Raw genomic sequence first — 19,806 nt, forward strand, 5'->3', positions numbered from 1 at the left:
CCAATCTTTCCTCATAGCTTAGATTCTCCACTCCAGGCAACAAACTTTCAAAGCTGCAAAACCCTTTACTACCTCCTCTCTCACTATGTTTATTTCATCTAATATTTCACACTCCTCCTCCTCCTCCTCGATAGCAGTGTCTGCATCGCCCCTCTCTTTTGTGAAAACAGAGGCAAAGTATTCATTAAGAACCGTACCCACATCTTCCGCCTCCACACACAGATTACCCTCATGGTCTCTAATAGGCCCTACCCTTTCTTTAGTTATCCTCTTGTTCTTAATATATTCATAAAACATCTTTGGGTTTTCCTTGATTTTATTTGCCAAGAATGTTTCATGCTCTTGCTTTGCTTTCCTAATATCCTTTTTAATTTTACCCCTGGACTTTCTATAGTCCAAGAGATTCTGCAGTATTGAGCCCTCGGTATCTGTCACAAGCCTTCCCTTTTCTCTTTATCCTACCCTGTATGCCCCGCGACATCCAGGGGGCTCTAGATTTGTTAGTCCCAGCCTTGAGACGTTTCACTACATTAAAGGCGCTATATAAATACAAGTTATTGTTGCTGTTGGGTTTGGGGGGGGGGGGGCGGGGGGGTAGGAGGGAGCAGAGGTCTGTGTGGACCTACAGCGGACGGGGGCGGGGCGGGAACAATACTGAGTGGACAACCAGTTCTACGCTGCTTTCCTGATCCCCCCCCTGGCAGTCAGTTTACAGGCGAGTAATTGGCAGACATTTGGGTCAAGTCATAGCTGGCTGGCATTCACCTGGGGAAACAGTGAATTATGGGAGGCAAACGGGGGTGGGGGGGAATATAGTTTATTACTGTGGATCCAACAACTGAATACAGGGGGCTGAAAGTCCAGGGCCAGGGACAGTGTCGGGCGGGAGGAATGCCCATCGCTCATTGGTGCTTTAGCCAGCTGTGCCACTGACACTGTCTAAAGAGAACTGTCAAGATAACAACCTGTATTTATATAGCGCCTTTCACATAGTGAAACGTCCCAAGACGCTGCACAGGAGTATTATGCGACTCGCTGTTATTTTTATCGCATCATCATCATAGGCAGTCCCTCGGAATCGAGGAAGACTTGCTTCCACTCCCAGTGAGTTCTCTGGTGACTGAACAGTCCAATACGAGAGCCACAGACCCTGTCGCAGGTGGGACAGACATTCGTCGAGGGAAGGGGTGGGTGGGGCTGGTTTGCCGCGCGCTCCTTCCGCTGCCTGCACTTGGCCTCTTCATGCTCTTTGCGTTGAGACTCGAAGAACTCATCGCCCTCCCGAATGCACTTTCTCCACCTCGGGCAGTCTATGGCCAGGGACTCCCAGGTGTCAGTGGTGATGTCGCACTTTTACCAGGGAGGCTGTGAGGGTGTCCTTGTAACGCTTCTGCTAAAAATTAGCGCTGGTGACCAAAAGCTTGGGCAAAGAGGTAGGTTTTAAGGATCGTCTTGAAGGAGGAAAGAGAGGTGGGGAGGTTTAGGCAGGGAATTTCAGAGTTTAGGGCCCTGGTAACAGAAGCCATGGCCACTGGGGAGGGGAGGGGGTTGGGGTGGGGTGGGGAGTCAGTCAGTCTCGAAGGGCCAAATGGCCTCCTTCTGTGCTGTAACCTTTCTATGATTGTAAAAGCCCCTTGCTCCTTCCAGCTCCTGTGTGTTTTTCTGTACTTCCCATGAAGGCTTTGACACAAAAACAGCGCAACGCAGACAGCCTACTCGAGAGTTTGCCAACTGCCTTTATATGGAAAGAAATATTCCAATTTCCTGGACTTTCACATGAAACTGCAAGGCTTCCAGCCAAGATCACTGATTTACAGGAACTGGATAAAGTCAAATTTAGTTTTTAATTGCACGGGATTCCAGGATTTATTAATTGGAGTTTTGGGGCTGGCATTCCGTCATTGCATGAAAATATAAAATCAGAGGTCTTGCTTCAACAACAACGACTTGTATTTATATAGCGCCTTGAACGTAGTAAAACGTCCCAAGGTGCTTCATATATTAGTGTTATAAGACAAAACAAATTTGACACCGAGCTACAGAAGTAGAAATTAGGGCAGGTGACCAAACGCTCGGTCAAAGAGGTAGGTTTTAAGGAGCGTCTTGAAGGAGGAAAAAGAGTTGGAGAGGTTTAGACAGGGAGTTCCAGAGCGTGTGGCCCAGGCAGCTGAAGGCACGGCCACCAATGGTTGAGCGATTATAATCAGGGATGGTCAGGAGGGCAGAATTAGAGGAGAGCAGACATCTCGGGGGGTTGTGGGGCTGGAGGAGATGATTCTTCTTGGGCAGTTGCTCGAATCGAGGATGACTTGCTTCCACACCAAAAAAGGATGTGTTCAATGAGCTCACAGGTGGTTCAATGAAGGACCCAATATTCCGGATCCCGAACTACATCCTGAAGGGTGGAAGATGCCTGTGCGTGGATTTTTTTAACGTGGGGTGGCCGTTGCACATCAGCCACCACACGGGCTTGACAGAGCTAGGTCTTGGTCCAGTGGCAAGGATTAACCAAGACAACTGGAGAACAGCTCTGCTGCACGGACCTAGTGCACACACATATCGCAGTGTGGGCTGGCCCGTGCTGCCCCGGGCCCTCGTCTCTTCTGGGCTCCAAAACCACGCCTCTCTCTCGCCGCTCCTTCGGCCCGACCTCGCCGCTCCTGCTGTACCTGCCCACGCTCCAAACAGTGACCTAGGTTATGGTGACGTCCAATCCAGTCGCCCTCTTCACTGCCGTCGCCCTCCTGCACCAGCTCGCGCTGTTCCGCGGGGTGGTATTCTCCTTTTAAGCGTGGCAGCTCCGACCTGCGAGAGAACATCTGCGGCAAGTCGGGGCCTTAAAAGGAGCGGCGAGCGGCGGCCTGGGAGCAGCATGGAGGAGATTACAGAGATAGGGAGAGGCGAGGGCCATGGAGAGAGTTGAAAATAAGGATGAGAATTTTGAGATCGAGACATTGCTTAACCGGGAGCCAATGTAGTTCAGCAAACGCAGGGGTGATGGGTGAGTGGGACTTGGTGCGAGTTAGGACATGGGCGGCCGAGTTTTGGATCACCTCTAGTTTACGTAGAATAGAACGTGGGAGGCCAGCCAGGAGTGCGTTGGAGTAGTCAAGTCTAGAGGTAACAAAGGTTTCTGAATTATTAACTGGGCTTTTGTCTCTTCAGATCGGACGTGTATTTCCAGCACTTATTTTTTGTTATTTCTGACTTCCAGCATTCACAGCTTTCTTTCCATCTGATTTGTCTTGCTGCTAATTAATCGAGCCTCAATCCTTTGCTGCAGTTATTTTGCTCCCCTTTACAAAATATAGATTCCACTTAAAGGCTAAACGCACGGGGGTTTTTTTCCTCTCTCCACAATTTAACAAATAAACCATTTCAGATCGCGGCTGGGTGTTGTGGACTGAGGTCGAGTTTCTTGCCTTTCCATTCCGTTCTAAAAATGATCATTACCTCGGCTTACCGTTAGTTTCTTTTGTGTACTCGCACATGAATGAACCCCCCGCTACCGTAACTCCCAGCCACTCCCCCAACGCACATGACCATCGCTTACATATTCCCCCACCCCCCGCCCAATCTTTGGGCAAAAAGCCAAAAATCCCAGTCCCCATGGCAATGATGTCAAGTGCAGAGTACGCAACGAAAGGCATTCACCTGCTGCTAAACATCACTGCCAGTGTGACGGAGGCAGTTTCCTGCCGACTGCGTACTGGTAGAGAAATAATGTATGGTGGCAGTCCACACATATGCTCTGTACACATGGATTAAACAGAGGTAAGCCCCCATTCTACCCTCTTAATGGCTCGTGTAAGGCAACTGGGCTCCACGAATAATATGACGCGTGACATACCATTTTTGTTAAATCACTGCGTTGTCACTTTTTGGCAGCACTCTTGGCTCGGAGTCAGAGGTTGTGGGTTCAAGCCCCACCCCAGGGACTTGAGCACATAATCTCGGGCTGTTCTCCAAGTGCAGTACTGAGGGAGCGCCGCGCTGTCGGAGGGGCGGTGCTGAGGGAGCGCCGCGCTGTCGGAGGTCCCGGCCTTCAAGCGAGCTGATAAACCCGAAGCTTCGCCCGACTGTTCGGGCGGATCTTAAAAGGTCCCATCGCACGATTCGAAAAACGGCAGGAACTTCTCCCCGTGTCCTGGGCCCCATCGGCCACACAGCCGCTCATATTATTGCCATTTGCGGGATCTTCCTGTTCACAAATGGCTGCTTCATTGGCCTATATAACAGGTCACTGCACCTCAACATAACTAATTGTACGTGAAGTACTTCCCGACATTGCTGAGGGGGGCAGTGGCGGGTCTCAGGAGCAGCATGGCGAGGGGTTGCCAACACTCCAGGAGTTAAAGATCGGATAAACGCAGGAGAAACATTAAAATTTAAAAAGTGTGTTTTTATACATTATCTTTGAACACTTTTATTAGTGGTAAAAATATTGGAGATCGATGAAATAAAGACTGGCAGGGGAGGATGGGTGGAGAATGGGGGTCATGAAAGAAAGACTTACAGATTTGCATTTATATAGGCCTTTCACGATCATCGGACGTGTCAAAGCGCTTTACAGCCAATGAAGTTCTTTTGGAGTGTAGTCACTGTTGTAATGTAGGAAACGCAGCAGCCAATTTGTGCACAGCAAGCTCCCACTAACAGCAATGTGATAATGACCAGATATTCTTTTTTTGTTATGTTGATTGAGAGATAAATATTGGCCCCAGGACACCGGGGATAACTCTCCTGCTCTTCTTTGAAATAGTGTCGTGGGATCTTTTACGTCTACCTGAGAGTGCAGACCGGGCCTCGGTTTAACGTCTCATGCGATAGACGACACCTCCAACAGTGCAGCATTCACCCAGCACTGCACTGGAGTGTCAGCCTAGCTTTCTTTGTGCTCAAGTCCCTGGAGTGGGACTTGAACCCACAACCTTCTGACTCAGAGGCAAGTGCACTACTCATTAAGTCGCGGCTGACACTGTGAGATGACACGATATGAACCTCCAGGAATATGCTCAACCAGAGTTGGCAACCCGAGGCATACTCTTCATTCTGTGCACAATGCAAACATTAGACTGACCCATGCAGGTCAGGGCAACCCCGACTGCAATCCCTGGTCTTTACGGAGTTAGTCAAGCTTAGGGGGCCGCCCATTTAAAATGGAGATGAGGAGGAATTTCTTCTCTCAGAAGGTTGTAAATGTGTGAATTCTTTGCCCCAGAGAATTGTGGAGGCTGGGTCATTGAATACATTTAAGGCAGAGATAGACAGATCTTTGAGCGATAAGGGAGTGAAGGGTTATCGGATCAGCCATGATATTATTGAATGGCGAAGCAGGCTCGAGGGGCCAGGTGGCCTACTCCTGCTCCTATATCTTATGTTCTTAGCTGGGGTGCTCATACAGGCTGCACCACTGGCATTAATACTTCTGTGATAGGGAAGGGGAGTGGCGGGGGGAAAATCAGCCAGGATTCCTGCTCCTGATCCAGCTACAACTGTTGGCAAGGGCATGTGTGGTCATCAGGTAATGAAGCAAGGAACAACTCAATCAATCGCTTGATACAACAAACTGTGCCTCTTAATCCAATGCATGCGTTTCCCCCGTTGAGCCTGGTGCAAATGGGGTCAGTTTGCCAAGTCACAAGTCACAGTTGAATTTCCTCCATTCACACTTCATAAAAACGACTTGCAAAGAAAGAAAGAACTTGCATTTCTATAGCGCCTCTCACAACCCCAGGACGTCCCAATGCGCTTTACAGCCAATCAAGTACTTTTTGGAGTGTAATCACTGTTGTAATGTAGGAAACGTGGCAACCAATTTGCCCACAGCAAGCTCCCACAAAAAGCAATGTGATAATCTGTTCTAGTGCCGTTGATTGAGGGATAAATATTGGCCCCAGGACACCGGGGAGAACTCCCCTGCTCTTCTTCAAAATAGTGCCGTGGGATCTTTTACGTCCACCTGAGAGGGCATCCGAAAGACGGTAGCTCCCACAATGCAGCACTCCCCCAGTACTGCCCCTTCCACAGTGCAGCACTCCCTCAGTACTGCCCCTCCGACAGTGCAGCACTCCCTCAGTACTGCCCCTTCCACAGTGCAGCACTCCCTCATTACTGCCCCTCTGATGGTGCGGTGCTCCCTCAGTACTGTCCCGCCGACGGTGCGGCGCTCCCTCAGTACTGCCCCTCCGACAGTGCGGCACTCCCTCAGTACTGTCCCGCCGACAGTGCGGCGCTCCCTCAGTACTGCCCCTCCGACAGTGCGGCACTCCCTCAGTACTGCCCCTCCGACAGTGCGGCGCTCCCTCAGTACTGCCCCTCCGACGGTGCGGCGCTCCCTCAGCACTGCCCCTCCGACAGTGCGGCGCTCCCTCAGCACTGCCCCTCCGACAGTGTAGTGCTCCCTCAGACGGTGCGGCGCTCCCTCAGTACTGTCCCTCCGACAGTGCGGCGCTACCCCAGCACTGCACTGGGAGTGTCAGCCTAGATTTATGCGCTCAAGTCTCTGGAGTGGGACTTGAACCCACAACCTTCTGACTCAGAGGCGAGGGTGCGACCCACTGAACCACGGCTGACACTGACTTGTAGTATAAACGTTATAAATTATTGGTCTGCATTTGTTTTTAAATCAGAGCTAAATAAAGGCAGGCCCTACAGTGGGTGACTGCCACAGGGGCAGAACTCCTGAACTTCAACTCCCACTCGGATTAAGAGCTTGAACAAAGGCAAACGGAAATGCTAAACTGTTGCTCAAAGTCTCAAACAGAATTTTTTTAATACACAATTATTTTTAGCACTGTTTGCAATCTGCAATGATCTTGGTTTTAAAACAGCAAGGCAACAGAGTTTAGACCTGGAGCCCAAACCTGACCTGTTGCTGTGAGTGTGAGTCAGTGATACCAGAATCTGCCACTAGATGGTGCCCCAAACAACAAATAAAACTCTTCAATTCGCCGAGTTTGTTTTAAAATGGCAATGCAATGAAATCCCAACACACCCTCCCTGGTACCAAATCAGTAACAGTGCAACTAGAGAGGAGGTTTAATTTCTCCAACATAGAAGTGGTGCTGTAACAGAAGCAGGAGATGTGGCCCCTGAAATTACTGGGTCTAGGAGCGAGGATGTGGAGGCGGGGGGAGAAGGCAGTTGGGGTTGGGGGGGGAAGACAGAGAAAGGCGGGGTGGTATTCCCCTGGGAACGGGGCTATAATCTGGGTCTGCACCAATGTTTCCAGTAATTTTTTGAGAGTGCGCGGCCCCTTTAAGTGGCTGGGCGGCCAGTTCAAATGTTCACGCAGGCTCGGTTATTCTGATTGATAAGCGGGTTAACAGTCTGCGCGGAAACTCCAGACTGCCACGCGGCTTCAAAGGAATACGTGTCGGCACCCAGTTCCAGCAAAGCAGCACCTTCTGTATCAGCAGGCTGTGTCTGCTTCGGGCCAGATGCAAAGTGCCGCCGGACATTCCAGGCATCCAAGGGAGGAACCTTAAATACCATGGGCACCAGCCCCATTCACGCTAATATCACCGCCTCTGGGGAGTCGGGACAGTGTCAATGTCCGACAGAGGACCACAGCAGTGCAGGCTTCGACGCATTCAATCGCCGAATAAAATATCAAACGAGCGCTCACTTTGAATTCACCCAGAGAATGTCCACTTCAAGTAACTGCCACTTTGGCTCAGTTGGTGTCACTTTTGTTCCGAGTCAAAGGTTGCAGATTTAAGCCACTGTCATCAGTCACCCCCCCAAACCTCGTCTCACCACTGTTCCTTACTTAAACCTCTGTGATGTGCATCGGGATGTCTTACTATGTTGGAGTATTACTTTAAATTAAACTGATCGTCACCCCATCCACCACCTTCAGCATTCACTGCCTCCACCACCGGCACACCGTGGCTGCAGTGTGTACCATCTACAAGATGCACTGTAGCAACTCGCCAAGGCTTCTTCGGCAACACCTCCCAAACCCACGACCTCTACCACCTAGAAGGACAAGGACAGCAGGCGCATGGGAACACCATCACCTCCACGATCCCCTCCAAGCCACACACCATCCTGACTTGGAAATATATCATCGTGGCTAGGTCAAAATCCTGGAACTCCCTCCCTAACAGCACTGTGGGAGCACCTTCACCACACAAACTGCAGCGGTTCAAGGCGGCTTCTCCAGGGGCAATTAGGGATGGGCAATTGCCAGCGACACCCACATCCCAGGAACTAATTTTTTTTTAAATTGGGGCAATAAGACAAGGGGGGCACAGATTCAAACTAGTAAAAGACAATTTTAGGATTGCTATCAGAAAGTTCCTCTTCACACAAGGAGCGATCGACATATGGAATTAACTCCCAGAGAGAGCAACGGAGGCGAAAACCCTGGAATTATTTGCGCAATGATTGGTTGCTGCAATAGGGGAAATGTAGGATCTCTAGATGGATTTTTTAAAATGTATTCGTTCACAGGATGTGGGCGTCGCTGACATTTATTGCTCTCTCAGGTGGACATCCCATGGCACTATTTTGAAAACGGCATTATCCCTAGTGTCCAGGCCAATATTTATTCCTCAACCAATATCACAAAATTCTGGTCATTATCACATTGCTGTTTGTGGGAGCTTGCTGTGCGCAAATTGGCTGCCGCGTTTCCCACATTACAACAGTGACCACACCCCAAAAAGTACTTAATTGGCTGTAAAGCGCTTTGGGACGCCCGATGGTCATGAAAGGCGCTATATAAATGCAACTCTTTCTTTTCTTTGGCACAACTCACACGTGAAGAACAAGTGAAATCTGTGCTTGCCTGTGGAATCAAACCCTGCCACAGAGGGGAAACATTGGAAATAAAAGTACTGACCCTTGACAAGATACACGCACAGCTGCTGTCAAATATAAATCCGGATTATATTTAAGCGCCATGACGCTGACACAAAAGGACACTCAAGAGAGTCTCGGCAACACAAACTAAATCAGACATCATTGCTCTCCGCACGCGACACTTACTTTTCCAGGAACTGTTGCAACCCCTGTCGCCTTCTCTCGATACCGTCACTGTTGTTCACTTGGAAAAATGGTTTCTTGCCCGGCAGCTCTGGGGGAGACCTGCGCAAACAAAAGCAAAGGGGAATTCAGTCTACGGTGGCACAGGGGACCATAAGAACATCAGAAATAGCAGGAGTCAGCCATTTGGCCCCTCGAGCCTGCTCCGCCATTCAATAAGATCACGGCTGATCTGATCTTGACTTCAACTCCACTTTCCCGCCCGTTCCCCATAACCTATCACTCCCCTGTAGCTCCAGAATCTGACTATCTCCACCTTAAATATATTCAAAGACCCAGCCTCCACAGCTCTCTGGGGCAGAGAATTCCACAGATTCACCAGAAGAAATTCCTCCTCATCTCGGTTTTAAATGGGCGACCCCTTATTTTGAAACTCTGCCCCTAGTTCTAGATTCCATCACGAGGGGAAACATCCTCTCTGCATCTACCCTGTCAAACCCACTCCAAGTCTGATATGTTTCAGTAAGAATGTGGCACTTGTGTTGATTCATATACTAATATCAGTCATCATCATCATCATCAGTACGTCCCTCCCAAACAAGTGGTGGGAGCGGGGCCAGACACACATCACAAAGTGTTATTAGAGAGGATGTTTCTATTCTAAAACATGAAAGTGTAACAGAAGCAGGAAAGCCCCCTGAAATTACTGGGTCTAGGAGTGGGGAGGGGGAGGGGGAGGGGTGGGGTGGAGATGGATGGTGTGGTGGTATTTCACCAAGGGGGCCTGTAATCTGGGTTGGCACTAATGTTCCCTCTAATGTTCTTTTGGGTGCATGGCCCCTTTAACAGGTTGCATGGCGCATTCCAATTCCAGCGTGTGTACGGTATTTCCATTTAAGTGCCGGTGAGCTTAACGAGGACGCTGCTCGGCACACTGTTCTACCAATGCAGATAAGCTTAAGTCACAAAGGTAATTATTCAGTTTCCTGCCATCCCTTGGCTCAGTGGGCAACTCTCTCACCGCTCAGTCAGAAGGTTGTGGGTTCAAGTACCGCTCCAGAGACTTGAGCACAAAAACGCAACCCGACACTCCAGTGTAGTACTGAGGGAGCGCTGCACAGTCAGAGGGGTAGCACTGAGGGAGTGCTGCACTGTCAGTAGGGCAGTACTGAGGGAGCGCCGCACTGTCAGTAGGGGCAATGCTGAGGGAGTGCCGCACTGTCAGTAGGGGTAGCACTGAGGGAGCGCCGCACTGTCGGAGGGGCAGTCCTGAGGGAGCGCCGCACTGTCGGAGGGGCAGTCCTGAGGGAGCGCCGCACTGTCGGAGGGGCAGTCCTGAGGGAGCGCCGCACTGTCGGAGGGGCAGTCCTGAGGGAGCGCCGCACTGTCGGAGGGGCAGTCCTGAGGGAGCGCCGCACTGTCGGAGGGGCAGTCCTGAGGGAGCGCTGCACTGTCGGAGGGGCAGTCCTGAGGGAGCGCCGCACTGTCGGAGGGGCAGTCCTGAGGGAGCGCCGCACTGTCGGAGGGGTAGTGCTGAGCGAGTGCTGCACTGTCGGAGGGGCAGTACTGAGGGAGTGCTGCACTGTCGGAGGGGCAGTACTGAGGGAGCGCTGCACTGTCGGAAGTGCCGTCTTTCAGATTGAGCTGTTAAACCAAGACCCCATCTGCTGTCTCAGGTGAACGTTCAAGATCCCATGAGCACTACCAACTGAGCCAAGGCTGACACTGTCAGGCGTCAAGTGAGGTATCCAGCGGGGTCTGCAGCGGCCGGCGGGGGCAATCCCAGATTTACGGCCGTTTCAGAGGACTCAGTTTCAAACATCCTCCAGCGTGTACGTGTAGCTCAGTGTCGTTACTAGCAGTGTGAGCAGCAGCCGCATTGCGAGCTGTACTTACATCAATCCGGCATTCTTCTGGAGCTGTCGCCTCAGCCACACAAACTCCCGATACCGCCGCCGCACACAGGACGTCTTCACAGTGAAAGCCTTACTGTTCGTCTGAAAGAGTGCAGCAAATGGTCGGTCAGTTAAGACATAAGAACATAATAGGAGCAGGAGTCGGCCATTTGGCCCATCGAGCCTGTTCCACCATTCAATAAGATAGAAACATAGAAAATAGGTGCATGAGTAGGCCATTCAGCCCTTCGAGCCTGCACCACCATTCAATGAGTTCATGGCTGAACTTGGTCTGTTTTCATTTTAAAACTATTTTTATAGGGAGGGGTCTAATTTGGAAGACAGTTATCGCTATCTGTCCATTCCTTGTCTTCCATCGATCCATCAAAATTAATTTAAATAGACTTAGTGGTTTATTTTACTTTCTATGTAAACTTAAATATGTTTTATTAAAATGTCATAAAAACCAATGATAATTTAGTAAAATAAATTTTAACTTTCCACACAAAGTAAAATATTAATTCATGTCTTTAATAATATTAATTAATACTTTATTATGTATTATCAAAAGATGAGTGCCTAACTATAACCGCAGTATAAGTTTTGTTTTGCTTTTTGTAGCCTGCATCAAGGGATTAAAGCGAGACACCATCACGGCTGATCTGATCATGGACTCAGTTCCACTTCCCTGCCCACTCCCCATAACCCTTCACTCCCTTATCATTGAAAAATCTGTCTATCTCCACCTTAAATATATTCAATGACCCAGCCTCCACAGCTCTCTGGGGCAGAGAATTCCACAGATTTACAACCCTCAGAGAAGAAATTCCTCCTCATCTCAGTTTTAAATGGACGACCCCTTATTCTGAACCTAGTTCTAGATTCCCCCACAAGGGGAAACATCCTCTCGGCATCTACCCTGTCGAGCCCCCTCAGAATCTTATACGTTTCAATAAGATCACCTCTCATTCATCTAAACTCCAATGAGTACCTAGTTGATTTTAACTAGCAAACAGTAACAATCTGTGTTCCCTCTCGAGGGATTTAGTGGCCCACTCCCTCATGGAATGATACTGCACAGGAGACTATGCTGCTTCTTTGGTAGAGCTATCCAATTAGTATCACTCCCCCCTGCTCTTGTCCCACATCCCTGCAAATTTTTACCTTTCAAGTATTTATCCAATTCCCTTTGGACAGTTACTATTGAATCTGCTTTCAGGCAGCGCGTTCTAGATCTGGCTGCGTAAAAAAATTCTCCTCTTGTCGCCTCTTGTTCTTTTGCCAATTACCTTCGATGCCAACGTCCTTGATAAATGTCCTGCCCAGTATGGTACTGAGCTCCACATAGAGCCGCAAGGTTCCACATTCGATCCCTGCTCTGTACTGAGTCAGCTGATCTAAGCTGGGGCAGGAATAGGGGCAGGATAATTAACCCCAACACCACTGGCTTGGAAAACAGGCCGTCGTTCCCGCCCCTGATCGCGGGCCAGTGACTCCTGCCGGGGAGAGCGCTGTGCCAGTGTGGCGAGGGCAGTACCGGCTCCAGCTGCTGCCCCTACCCCACGGACACGGTGAACACTCACTGTCGAGGCTCACATCCAAGGATCCACTGCTTGGATGACGTACTGATGGTACCTGCCGTCTATGGAAACGTGGCATAGCAAGAGTCAACGCCTGCTTGGGAGGCGCGGGGAGGGGGAAGGGAGAAGTGATACTACATGTTGGAAGACTAGGAAGCGGAGTCAATGGAGTCGACACAAGCAGCTTCTGTCCCTGCTCAGCTACGTTTCTGTACGCAGAGACCAGAGCAGCGTCACTCGGAGTGCTCAGAGTAGACATGGAAGCATTCATGGAGCAGAGAGGCAGTACTGTATCATGCAGTGACGGGACACGGGTTGTAAAAGTCAGATAGCCAGGAGTATAGAATACGAGAGCCTGGACTTTAATTGTTTACAAGCCTTTATTTGGAGACACACATTACATACAGTGAACCCCCAAGATAAGCTTTCCCTCCCCCCCCATCTCCTCCCACATATATGAATACAAGAGATTCCCCAATACCCACCACCTGAATACAATTAACATCGGCTTGATTCCCTGCCCTGAATGAATGGCAGTGCTGCTGGGACGAGGAACCAATCAGAGGCCCACTGGTGCCCCACAATGAGAAAAAACCTCACAGGTGTCTCAGCTCTGGGCTGCACTTGTTTACCTCCTAGTGGCCAGCTTGCAACACGGTAGGGACCTGGGACCCAACCACACATTCCACTGTGATTGATGCAAGGTCAGGGTTTAGGGATGGGAGGGGGGGGTTCACAAGGAACATAGAAACAGGAAGAGGCTATTCAGCCCCTCGAGCCTGTTCAGCCATTCAATCAGATCATAGCTGATCTGTACCTCAACCCCATTTTCCCGCTTTTGCTCCATATCGCTTACGTAACAGCCCTGCAAATTTTTACCTTTCAAGTATTTATCCGATTCCCTTTGGACAGTTACTATTGAATCTGCTTCCTCCGCCCTTTCAGGCAGCGCGTTCCAGATCTGGCTGCGTAAAAAAATTCTCCTCTTGTCGCCTCTTGTTCTTTTGCCAATTACCTTCGATGCCAATGTCCTTGATAAATGTCCTGCCCAGTGTGGTACTGAGCCCCACATAGAGCCGCAAGGTTCCACATTCAATCCCTGCTCTGTACTGAGTCAGCTGATCTAAGCTGGGGCAGGAATAGGGGCTTAAACAATTAAATTGAGCCCAGCATCCACAGTCTTTTGGGAAGAGAGAATTCTGGATATCTATTGTGTTAAAAAGTGTTTCCTGACATCACTCCTGAATGACCTGGCTCTAATTTTAAGGTAATGCCCCCTTGTTCTGGAAAAAGTTTCTCTGTATCTACCCCATCAACTCCTTCAATCATGTTAAACACCTCAATAAGATCACCCATTAATCTTCTAAACTCGAGGGAATACAACCGGTCTTAACCTCGGTGCAGTATTAGGCGGTCCCTCGTATCGAGGATGACCCACTTCCACACCAAAAAGGGATGAGTTCACAGGTGTTTCAATAAAGGACCTGACAATCTAGGTCCTGAACTACATACTGAAGGGTGGAAGATGCCTGTGCGTGGATTCTTTTAATGTGTGGTGGCCGTTGTACACCAGCCACCACACGAGCCTGACAGAGCTAGGTCTTGATCCAGTGGCAAGGGTTAACCAAGACGACTGGAGACCTGCTCTGCTGCACGGACCTAGTGTGCACACATATCACAGTGTGGGCTGGCCCGTGCTGGCCCGTGCTGCCCCAGGCCCTCGCCTCTTTTGGGCCCCGAACCCTCGCCGCTCCTGGGCCCCGATCACGATGCTCCTGGACGTACTATTCTGGTGAACCTGCTCTGACCCCCACCAAAGGCCAATATATCCTTCCTGGGGTGCAGGGCCCAGAACTGAATGCAGTTACCCCAGATGTGGTCTGACCAGAGCTTTATATAACTGTAACACAACTTTAAACACCTACATCATTTCCAAACAAACACACACTGTACTTACGTAAAGGAATATTTTATAATCCACGTAAGAAGCCCAGGAATTCTGATCTTGGATTCTTGGGTCCTGCACTCGCACAGTGATGAATTCCTACCAAAAACAACATTTCAGTGTTAAACACGTCACATACAAACCAGACTGGCTTTGTACAAAGCTGCCATGCTGTGGGTTTCTGCTACTTTCGACCTCTGCGACATCGTCCATCTCCACCCCTAACTCGGCTCATCTGCTACTGAAACCCTCATCTGTCGCTCTGTTACCTCTCGACTCAACTATTCCAAAGCTCTCCTGGCCGGCCTCCCACCTTGCAACTCTATAAACCTGAACTCGTCCAAAACTCCTAACTCGCACCAAGTCCCATTCACCAATCACCCCTGCGCTTGCTGACCTACATTGGCTCCCAGTCCAGCATGCCTCGCTTTTAAAAGTCTCATCCTCGTTTTAAAATCCCTCCATGGCCTCCTAGCCCTACCCTATCTCGGTAACTTCCTCCAGTCCTACAACCACCCCTCCCCCCCCCGCCCCGCCCCGTCCCTCCCCCTCAAGATCTCTGCACTCCTCCAATTCTGGCATCTTGAGCATCCCCAATTTTCATCACTCCACCATAGGCGGCCGAGGCCCAAAGCTCTGGAATTCCCTCCTTAATCCTCTCCACCTCTCTATCACATTGCTGTTTGTGGGAGCTTGCTGTGCGCAAGTTGGCTGCCACATTTCCCACACTACAACAGTGACTACACTCCAAAAGCATTTCATTGGCTGTAAAGTGCTTTGAGACATCCGGTGGTCGTGAAAGGCGCTATATAAATGCAAGTCTTTCTTTCTTTCTCCTCCTTTAAGACACTCCTTAAAACCTACCTCTTTGACCAACTGTCCCGATATCTCCTTATCGTGTCAAACTTTGTTTGATAACGCTCCTGTGGAACGTTTTATTAATTGAAATGTGCTATATAAATGCAAGTTGTAGTAGATCTAATGAATGCAATGAATGTGGCCTTTTTAATACCTGCTTTCCAAAACATTTCTCCTTTCTTCAGTTAATCCTCAGGATATTTGCCATTGTCCGGTTGAGTGGAGCAGGAACTGCACTGCCACGATCCTGTCAAGGCTGCTGTAACCTGCAGCCCGGAGGGGCACTAAAGCCTAAAAATGCTGGAAATATGCAGCAGGTCAGGCAGCATCTGTGGGGAGAGAAACAGTTAAAGTTTCAGGTCGATTACCTTTCATCGGAACGGTTCTGGTGAAAGGACATCGCCCTGAAACATTAGCTCAGTTTCTCTCTCCACCTGACCTGCTGAGTGTTTCCAGCATTTGCTGTTTTTATTTCAGATTTCCAACAACCGCAGTATCTTGCCTTTGTGTACTAAAGCCACCAGGCGAGTTAATAATTCGATTTTTCCCACACTCCCAATGGGCAAATATTGCCTGGCACCTCTCCATGTCAATACAAGATCGGAAACTTGACCCACGCAATATCACAAACACAAACATAACAAATGCTGTGTACAGTATACACTGCAGCAGTCTAAAAGCCACATCCACCTTCACCACAAGTAATAAATAAAAATGATAATTTATATAGCAAGTTTCACAACCTCAGGACGTCCCAAAGCACTTTACAGCCAATGAAGCTTTTTTCTGGTGTAGTCACTGTTGTAATGTGGGAAACGCAGCAGCCACTTTGCGCACAGTAAGCTCCCACAAACAACAATGTGGTAATGACCAGATAATCTGCTTTTTTAGTGATGTTGATTGAAGGATAAATATTGGCCCCAGGACACCAAGGATAACTCCCCTGCTCTTCTTCAAAATAGTGCCATGGGATCTTTTGCGTCCACCTTAGAGAGCAGACTTATCCTCGGTTTAACGTCTCGCCCAAAAGCCGGCCCCTCCGACAGTGCAGCACTCCCTCAGCACTGCACTGGGAGTGCCAGCCTAGATTTTTGTGCTCAAGTCCCTGGCATGGGACTTGAACCCACGACCTTCTGACTCAGAGGTGAGGGTGCTACCCACTGAGCCACGGCTAACACTATCGCAACGTTCAGAGCGGATTCTGGAAATTGAGAGGAGTAATGTCCCAGTTTCTGCTCAAGCCCCATTTTCTGACCATTTCCTGTGTTCTTGTGAGTTGTACGAGAAACAATTACGACATTCGTTGAAACACAACGTTTGGGGGGGGTTGGAATCCTGAAATGACAAGAATTAAAATATGGAAAGTAACAATTTTTTTTCAACGCCTACAACTAAAATGTAACTAAAAATTGGATACAAAAGAAGTCAACTTTCTTCTGAAGGTAACAGAGAGAATCAGGCTGGCCTTGAGGTCCTGAAGAGACAAAAAACTAAATTTCTTCTCGGGCTAAAGCGACATTGCCATCAGTCTTATGTGTGAGAAAATCTTTACTTGAGACAATGGAAAATTACGAAGTGGGAGGCATTCTGAGCAGTCTGGTAAATCTGCAGCGAGGTGGGTTTCTGCAGCTAGGGTTGGTGATGGACAAGAGGCAGGCATCACTTAAGCAGCAATGTGGGTGGAAAATTTGTGATTCTAACCTGTCCAGTCACAGATTTAGGTTTTTGCGTTAATCACAGAACGGTTACAGCACAGAAAGAGGTCATTGGGCCCGTGCCGGCTCTCTGCAAAAGCACTTCAGCCAGTCCCACTCCCCCGCCCTTTCCCCACTGCCCTGCAATTTTTTTTCCGTCACGTGCTTATCCAATTCCCTTTTGAAAGCCACGATTGAATCTGCCTCCACCACCCTCTCAGGCAGCGCATTCCAGATCATAACCACTCACTGCATGAATCTCAGTCTTTGATTGTGTTTGGGGGGGGGGGGGGGGGAGAGGTGGGGGCCAAACATGAACTTGATAAATACATTCACCTTACAACAACTTGCATTTATATAGCGCCTTTAATGTAGTAAAATGTCCCAAGGTGCTTCACAGGAGCGTAAAAAGACAGGAGCCACACAAGGAAATATTAGGACAGGTGACCAAAAGCTTGATCAAGGAATTAGGTTTTAAAGAGCACCTTAAAAGGAGGAGAGAGAGGCGGGGAGGTTTAGGGAGGGAGTTCCAGAGCTTAGGGCCCAGACGGCTGAGGGCAAAGGCCGCCGAAAGTGGAGTGATTATAATCAGGGATGCTCAAGAGGCTAGAATTGGAGGAGCGCAGAGATCTCGGGGGGGTTGTGGGGCTGGAGGAGATTACAGAGATAGGGAGGGGGCGAGGCCATGGAGGGATTTGAACACAAGGATGAGAATTTTGAAATCGAGGCGTTGCTGGATTGGAATCAAATGTAGGTCAGCAAGCACAGGAGGTGATGGGTAAACGGGACTTGGTGCGACTTAGGACATGGGCTGCCGAGTTTCAGTCCTTACCTTAGTTTTAGCTCTATTGTACGAAATGCGAGATACGTAGTGACTCAGAGCCAGTGAAATAGTTGGGGCATTGCAATTCACCTCAGTGCTGCTGATAGGTAGAGGGGATACAAAACTCAGCGGGGCCCCCGAGTGCTGTCACAGCCGCTGGAAAGTGCATATGCAACATCAAGCAGACACAAGATCGGGCTTGGCTGTTTCCATATAGAACTACACAGTATTTACAGCACAAAACAAGCCATTCGGCACAACTGTGCAGTGTTTATGCTCCACACGAGCCTCCGCCCACCCTATCAGCATATCCTTCTGTTCCTTTCTCCCTCGTGTTTATCCAGTTTCAATCCATCGATACTATTCGCCTCAACCACTCCCTGTGGTAGTGAGTTCCACATTCTCACCACTCTCTGAGTAAAGAGACTTCTCCTGAATTCTCCATTGGATTTATTGGTGACTGTCTTATATTGATGGCCCCTGGTTTTGAACTCCCCCATAAGTGGAAATATCTTCGCTACGTCTACCCTATTGAATTTTAATTACCTCTGTCCGGTCACCCCTCAGCCTTCCTTTTTCCAGAGAAAAGAGCCCCAGAATGTTCCTGCTATCCGCTGTCAAATAGCCTGCTGGCACTCACTAATGAAGGAATAGCCGCTCGGGTGTGGCACTGGAGGGCAGACGCCAGCATCAGTGGGCGCCTGTGAGGGGGAGGACGTTTCAGGAACCAATTCTTACCTCTTCCTCCTGGTCTTTCATCATTTTGTTTTCAGTTGAAGAATCGGGGCACCATCTGTCAGAACACAGACTCACAAATTAAACAGAGCGGATTTTTACATCAGCGCTGCAAGCTCTCAGTGTGTTTTACGATTATAGAATGATGAATCACTCTTACTGAAACACAATTAAAATAAGCTCAGCTGAAAGGAATCTCTTACAGAAACCACCTTTGTAAATCTCCCACCGCATCTCCAACACAAGCTCCATCATAGTCAGCAGAGTAGGACAGAGCTCGGCAGTGAATCTCCGACACTAAAGCAAAATACCGTGGATGCTGGGATCTGAAATACAAACAGAAAACGCTGGAAATACTCAGCAAGTCAGGCAGTTTTGGTGGAGAGAGAGCGAAACAGAGTTAACGCTTCAGGTCAATGTCCTTTCATCGCAAGAGTTCTGGTGAAAGGTCATCAACTTGAAACGTTAGCACCGTTTCTCATTCCACACAGGTGCTGCCTGACGTACTGAGTATTTGCAGCATTTTCTGTCTTTAATCTCCGATACAGAATATTTTGGTGGACAAGGGTCTGAGCTGAGTTAACCGGTCTCCGCACAGACAGCAGTTGTGCAGCCACGATTAGTTTCAACCCCCCTGGGCTAAGGGGAAGAGGGGAGCTAGGGATTTAGACGGGCTTCAGGTCGCTATCTTTTGCCTCGTGCGGGAAAGGGCACCTGTGTGCGGAGTGTTGAGAACCAGACTGGGCAGAGTTCTGACATGTCCCCCCCCTCCCCCCCGCACATGTGCAGCAAATGCCCTGCTGACATTCACTGCTTCGGCTAGCCCGTGAAGAATGTCCGAGCAGGATGATTGCACTGGAGAGGGTACAGAGGAGATTTACGAGGATGTCGCCTGGACTGGAGAATGTTAGCTGTGAGGAAAGATTGGATAGGCTGGGGTTGTTTTCTTTGGAACAGAGGAGGCTGAGGGGAGACCTTATTGAGGTGTATAAAGTTATGAGGGGCCTCGATAGAGTGGATAGGACGAACCTATTTCCCTTAGCAGATGGGGTCGACAATCAAGGGGCATAGATTTAAAGTAATTGGTAGAAGGTTTAAAGAGGATTTGAGGGGAAATTTCTTCACCAAGAGGGTGGTGGGAGTCTGGAGCTCACTGCCTGAAAGGGTGGTAGAGGCAGAAACCCTCACCACATTTAAAAAGTACTGGGATGTGCACTTGAAGTGCTGTAACCTACAGGGCTACGGACCAAGAGCTGAAAAGTGGGATTAGGCTGGGTGGCTC

At 49.3% G+C, this 19,806-nt stretch overlaps 1 protein-coding gene across 5 annotated transcripts in view; it reads right to left on the bottom strand.

Annotated features, from left to right (window-relative positions):
* The window catches only part of LOC139233915 (sorting nexin-11-like), a 368,480-nt gene that overhangs the window by 335,349 nt on the left and 13,325 nt on the right, over positions 1-19,806 (bottom strand). For all 5 annotated transcript variants that reach the window (XM_070864578.1, XM_070864576.1, XM_070864575.1 and 2 more), the window contains exons 3-6: positions 18,528-18,582; positions 14,427-14,513; positions 10,891-10,991; positions 8,998-9,096 (exon numbers count right to left, since the gene is read on the bottom strand). In XM_070864578.1, coding sequence (XP_070720679.1) covers positions 8,998-9,096; positions 10,891-10,991; positions 14,427-14,513; positions 18,528-18,551 — 311 coding nt within the window. In that variant the 5' untranslated portion in view covers positions 18,552-18,582. The remainder of the gene's footprint in view (positions 1-8,997; positions 9,097-10,890; positions 10,992-14,426; positions 14,514-18,527; positions 18,583-19,806) is intronic.

This window comes from Pristiophorus japonicus, chromosome 21 (assembly GCF_044704955.1).
Source record: "Pristiophorus japonicus isolate sPriJap1 chromosome 21, sPriJap1.hap1, whole genome shotgun sequence".
Taxonomy (NCBI): domain Eukaryota; kingdom Metazoa; phylum Chordata; class Chondrichthyes; family Pristiophoridae; genus Pristiophorus; species Pristiophorus japonicus.